The sequence below is a fragment of the Mixophyes fleayi genome, chromosome 1 (assembly GCF_038048845.1).
Source record: "Mixophyes fleayi isolate aMixFle1 chromosome 1, aMixFle1.hap1, whole genome shotgun sequence".
Taxonomy (NCBI): domain Eukaryota; kingdom Metazoa; phylum Chordata; class Amphibia; order Anura; family Limnodynastidae; genus Mixophyes; species Mixophyes fleayi.
Window position 1 is genome coordinate 190,404,434 of NC_134402.1, and position 9,097 is coordinate 190,413,530.

The 9,097-nt window shown below is 42.5% G+C and overlaps 1 protein-coding gene across 1 annotated transcript in view; it reads right to left on the reverse strand.

Annotated features, from left to right (window-relative positions):
* The window catches only part of ARHGEF18 (Rho/Rac guanine nucleotide exchange factor 18), a 261,370-nt gene that overhangs the window by 48,895 nt on the left and 203,378 nt on the right, over positions 1–9,097 (reverse strand). The window contains exons 21-24 of the mRNA XM_075204679.1: positions 7,513–7,691; positions 6,801–6,892; positions 6,511–6,699; positions 5,170–5,304 (exon numbers count right to left, since the gene is read on the reverse strand). Coding sequence (XP_075060780.1) covers positions 5,170–5,304; positions 6,511–6,699; positions 6,801–6,892; positions 7,513–7,691 — 595 coding nt within the window. The remainder of the gene's footprint in view (positions 1–5,169; positions 5,305–6,510; positions 6,700–6,800; positions 6,893–7,512; positions 7,692–9,097) is intronic.

Here is a 9,097-nt window from a genome sequence, read left to right on the forward strand (position 1 = left end):
TGTCACCATCTTTCCCAGCAGCTTCAAAGACCTGGCTACTGACAGCCTCTTGTCTGACAGGATCCTGCCTGTCCACTCCATCTAGGACCTCAACTTGTCCTATGGAGACAACCTTCTGCTGCGTACCAAGTCCCTCACTAGTCTCAAGAAACTCATTCTTAGACAAGGGATTCTCTGTGACCCTTCCAGACTCTAGAAGTTCGGTCATAGACTGAACAACTCGTCTAGCCTTAGCACCCTGAATGGGTGTGACTAAAACCTTTTCCCTTACTGGAAATTCTAAGCCTGTACAGCTTCATCTGAACTAAGCAAATCGACAGCCCTGAGCGCTTTCTGATTTGACAGAAGCCAGCGAAGTAATTTTTTTCCAAAACCTGAGGTGAGCTGGTCCCATGAATTCTATCACGATATTCTGGACCTACTCGTCTACCAAAGACCCTGTCTGCTGCCGGGCAAACCCAAGCAGCCGTCCTCCCACCCCACCCTCTGGAACCAGAGGTGGGTGGTAGTCATGCCGCTGGTCTATCCGGCAGCTTGGCGAAAGAAGCTCTCCGCGCCACAGGGGCAAAGGATGACCTTCCCCTACGGGACTGTCTCCTGGATTCCACGGCCCCTGGATCGGTAGTCTGGCCTCTGCCAGACCCGCCCCCGTAAGGAGGCTGTCTGAAAGAACTAAACCTAGGTCTAGCCCTAGGTCTTGGAGTATTTACAGGCAAGGATGTCTTATTGCCCCCTGAAGCCTGTAAAATCCAAGAGTCTAGTTCTGGACCAAATAACATCCCACCTGTATACGGGATGGATTCTAATGATCGTTTAGACTCTGCATCCGCATTCCAAGCCCTTAACCATAACGCCCTTCTAGCTACTACAGCTGTAGCTGAAATAGACGAAGCTATGGAGGCCAAATTATGGGCCGCTTCATATACATAGCCTGCTGCCTCCCTTAGCTGCATGGCCAGAGGCAGTAAATCTGAATCCTGCAAGGCAGACTCTAACTGCCCTGCCCAGACTTCCATGGCCCTAGCTACCCAGATAGAGGACAATGCTGGCCTGAGGCTAATACCGGCGGCCGAGAAGATCGACTTCAGCACGGATTCTAATTTCTTGTCAGTCGCGCCCTGTAAGGTCGCTGACCCGGGTACAGGTAGTGTAGTCTGACAAACCAATCTCGCCACAGGTGTATCTACCTTTGCCACCTGTTCCCAATGGGTCATATCCTCCTCCTGAAGGGGATACAATACGCCAAACTTCCTTGGCATAGAGAACCTTTTATCTGGATTTTTCCAAGAGGCCTCTACAATATCCCTCAACTCAACTGAGGGAGGGAACCTGACCACCTGCTTAGAAGCCTTCTTAAAGAGGGAGCGGTCCAAAGACTTCGTCTCCTCTACTTCAGCAAACCCCAGTGTCTGACGAACTGCTCTTACCAGATCGTCCATACCCTGGTGCCTAGAGTTTCCTTCTGACTCTATAATGGACACATCTGAATCGTCCAACAATTCCCCCTCCTCCTCTGAGGAACTCTCAGAGTCTGACACTGACCACAGCGCTTTAGCTGTTTGTCTACGTCTTTTAACACTACGCTTGTGTCTGGGGTTCTCCAGTAGATGGGTAAGCCGGTCCAGGCTTTTAGCCACCGCTGACTTAGCCACCGCTGACCAACCCACCTCTCCCATCTGGGAAACCCCCGGGAGGGCTGGGGAGGGAAATACACCGACCCCTGGGGAAAATGACTCATCTGTCATTCCTACTGTTATACTCTGAGAAACCACAGATGTAGCTGGGATCTCAACTGGTTTAGATAACAGATTTACAAGGGTATTAACTCCCTGTGTTAAGGCAGCCGCCCACTCAGGAGGATCTACCGTTATGGTGGAGGTGTCTATAGGCTGTTTCACAGGAGCCACAGTGCAGGCTGCACAGAGCCACCCCTGATCCAGCCGTTCACTTGTTAGTTTAACATTACATTTTGAACAGACATTATGTTTGGTACATGTTGTTTTGCTTTTATCTGCCATCACAAGATAAGAAAAATTAAATCACGTTTCAAAATTCACAAACACTTCTCCAATTTATCAGAAAATACAGATTAGGTTATATTAACATATCATAGTATTTCTGATTTAAACAAGACAGGCTTGGAGAACTTTATAGTTTTCTCATAAACAACAGTTCTCTCAACACATCATTGTCTTATAATATACATGTCTACACATGCACACACATACACACAGAAGAAAATAAAAGTGATACTCAGCGGGGAAGATATGTGTCAACAGTGCACTTCTCTTTAAATGACTGCTGCAACTGTCCTCCTTTTGAAGCTTGGCACAAAAAAGGGATCTTCCACGTGCTCACTCAGCGGGGGAGGGGAAAAGGTGTTTCTCAACACATTCCCCTACCACTGGAATCTCCTTCTGTGTCTCTGCTAACAGTGATTTCCCCAATCTACTTAGGTGAAATCCTGTTGCTTTATCTTTCTCACATTTTGCTACCACACCGCAAAATACAGGTACATATTTATCTATGAACCAGTCAAAAGATAGTATTTCTGTTCCTTTTCCTCTATATAGAGAGTATAAGGTATCATTTTTTTAGTCAAGCTGAAAGGCTGCAGCAGGTTTTTCAGTAATGACTGCAATTAGCACAGAACACCTGGGCCCATTTAGCATTACATTTGGAACAGACAATATGTTTGGCACGCCCAAACACTTCCACAACCTTTATCAGAAAATACAGACTAGGTTATTTAACATATCATAGTATTTCTGATTAAATAAGACATATTTGGAGAACTTTATAGTTTTCCTTAAACACAGTTCTCTCAACACCTCATAGTCTTATAATACACATGCATATACAAAAGAAACAAAGTGATACTTAGCGTGGAAGATATGTGTCAACAGTGCACTTCTCTCCAAATGACTGCTACAAATGTCCTCCTTTTGAAGCTTGGCGCCAAAAAAGGGATCTTCCACGTGCTCAGTCAGCAGGGGGGGGGGGGGGGGGAGCGGTGTTCCTCAAACACATTCCCCTTCCACTGGCTCTCCTTCTGTGTTGTTTACCTTAACAGCGTTTTGCCCTTTCTCTTATATTAGGGGAAAACCTGTTAAAATGTATTCCCCGCTAGCGCTACTCAAAGCGCGCCATCCTCAAGAATTCACTGCCATCCCCATGGGAGGAGGAACTTGGTATACTCCAGCTGGCTTCCGGGGAACCTCAGCAGTAAAGGAGCTCTCTGCCTAATCGCAGCACCCGTACTGCATCAGCGGAGAGAGTCTCTTGCAGACTGCTTCCCGCTGTGAGAAGCGCTTCTTACCTCTCTGTCAGTGGGGCCGCCCCCCCCCGATAGGCGCTTCTCCCACGAGTCAGCTCCGTTTGCACGGAGCCTCTCGCCACTGTCAAAAGAAAAGGAAAAAACCTATAACCAGTGAACCCTGTTCACTGTCTCTCTTGGAGCTCTTCAGGTGCAACCTTCTTCCAAGGGCACCCAATTCAAACTGAGGTATGTGGGAATTGGCGGGGGTGATATGCTGTCAGCTGAAAAAAAGTTAACTCTTTGGGTGCCAGACTCCTCCCCCCGACTCAACCCCATGGTTAAGGAGTGTCCCCCAGATGGATGAAAGAGAAATCCTATTTTCTCCTGTATCCATTGGGGGGGACACCGGGAACATTGGGGATGTCCCAAAGCCGCCATCACGAGTGGGAACACTCAGAAGAAACAGAGCAAAGCACCTTCCTACCGAAACTGGCATTCCAGGATGCAAACACATGGAACTGGTACAACCAGGTAAAAGTGTGGACCGAAGACCAGGTGGCTGCCCGACATAGCTCAGTCGAGGTGTCATGCTGTGCTGCCCAGGAAGCACTCAACGGGTTCCTGGTCACTGATACACCACAGGTGATCCCTCGAGGAGCTGTATTTTCATGATGCAGGGACGGCAGAAAAGGCGTCTCAGCGAAGTCTAGTACCTGCTCCAGATGCCAGTGGTGTTCTTGAACACCACTATAAGAAAAATTAATAAAGAAAAAATAAAACATATCAATTTTGCTGCTATCAGCTGAAAATGTACCATACTCCATAGGCAATTTAGTAAAAACTGATTTTCCATTGGTAGAGTGGTATAGAGGAAGGATATTCAGATTTTAACAGTTTCACAGGATTCAACTAAGAGCCTACTCCAGAATAAGTTCTCAATAACCACAAGGCAGCAGTGGAAGAAAGAGAAAGTTGCTTTGCGTAGACATGGTGAAAATGACATAAGAATACAGTGTTTTCCTAGACAGACAAAGGTATAATCGGTTTTACTGGAATGGGAAACCATTACTTTATTTTTTTTAGAGATTTAGAACATGCTGACAAGAGCATGTACCTGGTTAAAAGACAAAGAAAAAAAAACTCGGATTATTTTCTACCTATCATATTTGTTCCTTTTTCCTCAACCTGCTACATTATTTCACAAAATAAGCTGTAAAAAACCCTAAATATTAGAGAGGGGAAAAAACCCCAAAAGGATACAACTGTATTGCCAAAATCATTTGCTATTCTCTTTTCAGCTTCACAGGGAAGCTGAAAGACTATAGTTCATTAAGAAGGGCCATGACTTCAAGTTTTCTTTTATTCAAATAACTACAGTGTATTTGGCTAGTAACAACATAGAGACATTCCAAATAAAAGTAGTGCAGGCAAGGGTATGTATCACAAATAATATGTATCACAATATGTGTATGTGAAACAATACAAAATCAAAACAGATACTTATTTTAAAACTCAATTCAAGAGCTATCTATACATGTGAAAAGGGATACACTGATATTTTATAAGGACTTGCATCAGATCTAGAATCTATTTTTTTCTAATAAGATATCAATGTAGCTTCCAGACAACAAAATGGGTGGCGCCGTTATTATTGTTTATTAATATAGTGATTTACTGAATAATTACTTTGTTGTTCTATATATAGTCGGAGCAAAAATTACTACAATGGTAGAATACCTTATTTAGATTGTATTTTCATGCCTGAAATGTAGTCAGGCTTACAATTAAATTGTTGCACATACAGATCCCAGAAGATTAGTTAGTGTACGGATCCAATTCTGATTTGAGATTCAAACAGCCTTTAATTTCACTTTAATTCTTTCCTTAGCGTAATAAATAAATAATCTCACTTTTGTTTGTATGTCCAGAGTTACTGTCATAGCCCCCAAAAGTCTCTGATCTTCTAGGCAGAAGAGAAACGCCAGTGTTGGTATCCTCATATTGTTTGGAAAACTGTGATAATAGAAGGGACTGAATTTGTTCAGCTGCAAAAAAAAAAATACACAGTGCATGAGAATGCAATTGGAATTTTAAGCACACATTTATGTTTCTAGATCACTGTGAAAATATATAAACACAGAAAGGGCTCTCTCCATCTCTGAAAGATAAAATACATTGGGTGTGCAACAATATACAGGATAAACCAACCCCTACTGTGAAATAAGAATATAAGAAGTCACTGACAAGATCTTTGACCATCGAAAAGCAAAAGCATAGCAAAGCACAGGGCCGTGCTTTTATATGTAAATCTGATATGACTTCTAGTAACTATATACCATGGTAAGAGATAAATTATTCCTCATAATTCACCAATTTGAAAAACACGCACACACACAGAAACAAATACACACTGACCCAGACAGTCCACCGGGACATTGGGGTAGAGTGCAGGGGATCCAGGTGTGTAGGCACTTTAACACTTGACCCTAGCTTCTCTCCCTCTACAATCCTCTCCTCTTAGGCCTCAGGTATGTTTAACCAATCCCGACAGAAAAGGAGACAATAGAGAAACGAGCAGAAACAGGAAAACAACAATATATGCTCATACAAAAAAACATGTCATCAAAAAGGTGTGTGGGTGCACGATGTCCCCCAATGGACTAACAGAATCAATGTTACGCAAGTATAAAAATCCTATTTTCTCCTGGGAACACTCAGAAGAAACGGAGCAAAGCACCTTTCTACCAAAACTGGCATACCTGGATGCGAACACATGGAACAGGTAGAACCACGTAAAAGTGTGGATCGAAGACCAGGTGGCTGCCCGACATAGCTCAGTCGAGGCACCATGCTGCGCTTGCCCAGACATTAGAGCCAAGCTCGTTCTTTCGAGACTGCAGTCCCAGGCCCTGCAGGACCCTGGCCTAGCGAAACAGGAACTCACTGCAGAAGCAGGGGATCCAAGGAAGAACTGCACCCAGTTGGAAACGGACCAACCAGGCAATCTCAACCACAGAGTTGGCTAGTGATCGTGGAAGTGCAGGGAAGAAAAAGCACCTCCCCCAAGAGAGGACTAACAGGACAGGGGTATAGAGTGGGAGGAGGTAAGATAAATTGTTAAAGTTCTTAAAAGTGCCCACAAGCCTGAATCTCCTACACCAGACCAATGTTTCCAGTGTCCCCACAATTGATGCAGGAGAAAAGGAATCATGTTATACAACTTTTATTTTTACTTGTCAAAGGAGTTGTACCTTCAGATATGGCAGATAGAAGAATGCTTTCCCCCTGGAGGCTGTCTCCATTATCACATCCAACAAGAATTCTGACCTTGGACCCTTGGGAAGAATCATCAAAACCATATGAATCAGCCATTTCCATACAAATCTGCAGTTTTTCACCAAGGGTTTGCATGATGTATGCATCCTTCATGTTGAGGCGCTCTGTATGAATGAAGGGAAAACAATGACTTTCAGTATATTTTTCAATGGTGGAATTGTACGGTCATATTACAGAAAAATTTAAACAATATATTTTTCATTACCTTGAAGCTCCTTAATTCTAGCAGCCCGCTCAATGGCCTGTTTTCGTTCTTCATCTGCTTCATTGGGGAATTCTTCCCCTTCATCAGGACAACTGCATGGAGGATACATTTTGTTTTTTAGCCAAAAAATACAATTGACAACAAGTCTACACGCATAGTAAACCTTTTCTGCCTAGAAACTGTTCACAGGTTATGTGCTACAGAGTACCAGAATGCAATGTAAAACACTTGTTGTTGATAAAAAACAAAACTGTTTTAAACATTTTCAGGTACATTTCACTGTAGTTTTACCACCTATCACATAGACATAGACATTTTGAATCTTTGAAATAGGCATTCTAGAAACAGCCTCTTGCTTTTCATTTAACTAAAATGATCAAAGAACCATGCTGAATTTGATCAGAGTTCACAGAGTAATATGTTCATAACACATTTCTACATGAAATAAACCATGTGCGCCCAGCTTACTTTTACATTATTATTTTACTACAACACAGCCAAAATATACAACCTAGAATGTGAAGATTTCACCAACGGAATTCATGTTTTTTTCAACTGTGAGCATAAAAATGCATTAGCGTGCCTTTGTTCCGGGACCCCAAAAACACAGTTCCCAACTGAATGTAGTGCAACATAAAAGGTATTGGGACCCCATTAGAGGTCCTGACCCATGAGTTGTGCACTTGTGCATAATATAAACTGCTAACTGTACCTCTCCACAGCACCACGGATTAGTGTCATCCAAGAATTCCGCTCTTCTTTTGAGGTAGTGTGAATTTCATACATCTCCGGGCCTTTCAGTGAAGCACTGATCAGGAACATAGCCTTTTCCTCATTAGCAACCTCCCGAACAATTAGCTTTTGAAGTGAAATTACAGGTGGCTTGGCATCCTACATGATAAAACCTAAGCTGCAGTTAATGTGACTATCATAAAACAGGTAGAATATATTTTTTCAAAAGAATTAAATTATAGAATTACCAAGTTCTCTTGGTAAGTTTTCTTGTTAACATATCATACAGCTTCTCATACTCAGTATCACAGTCAGTAATGTACCAAACTGGGGACATTTGGGCAGCATGGTGGCACAGTGGTTAGCACTGCAGTCTCACAGCATTGATTTGATTCTGACCAGGACAGAGTGCTCTAAAGTAACCATTTCCCAGGTGCTCCACCCAGCTGCTTTTTACTTGCCACCTGGCTCTTGGAGTTAGAATAGGCACAGTCTGAACAGTCATGACAGATGCTCAGCAGCCAGGCATAACTTAATTAACTAATTCTAAAAAAAATATATAGGTACGTCCAGCTCAGCCAGCAAGTGGACAATAATAACCTCCAACTTTTTTCATTATTATTGAAGCATTATACTTCCTCTACTCAGCTACTTCATGCCACCCAACTGGCAACATCTTCTGGGAAGAACAATGAAATGCCAGATATGTGTGGATTTTTTTTTGCTCTCCCAGATTTCTTCCATGTTCTCTGGTTTCCTCCCACAAGCAAGCACACATTGGTAGGTTAATTGGCTATAGACAAAAATACACCCTAGCATGTGTGTTAGGGCAGGAACTGATGTAATCGATTACTCACTAAATCAATTGTTAGAAATTAATAATATCAAAATGATAACTATCATTAACATGACTTAATATATCATGAATTTGAGATACCAACAGCCAAGGTTATCTTAACAGATGAGAAAACAGGCGTAATACCATTTGCATATGGGTTGTTTATTTACAGTCAAGACATGAACTCAGGGATTGCCCTGAAGAGCCTCAGCAAACTTTACACAAAAGGCTGAAAGCATATAAACCTCCTTTACACACTAGTCATTTTGATGTTGTGAGGTTGCGCAGAACACTTATTTAGACATTATACTGACTTAGTTACAACGTCTTGTATAGCTTCTAAACATGAACATGACTTATTAAAGATTCATTTTAGATTTTCACCAAGACGAGCAAGCAGAAAATTCCTGTATGTGTGATCGAGGCATGGGTAGTGAGCATAATTCAGAGTGCAGACTGGAATAGCAATAAAGGTGTAACAATATGAGCAGTATAAGTGGAAATATGGTAGTGAACACATGGGTTTTCAGAGAGTGTTTAAAGATTTGAAGGCTAAGGAAGGGTCTATTCAGATGTGGTAGGTGTGGGTACAGGCACATAAGTCTTGAGACAAGACACAGTTCAGAGATAGAGCTTTGAGAGGATATGGTTTGGGATGTATGAAGGATGGTGTTATTGAGAGCTTTGTTGGAGAGGGTGAGAAATCGATTTGGATTCTGGAAGAAAC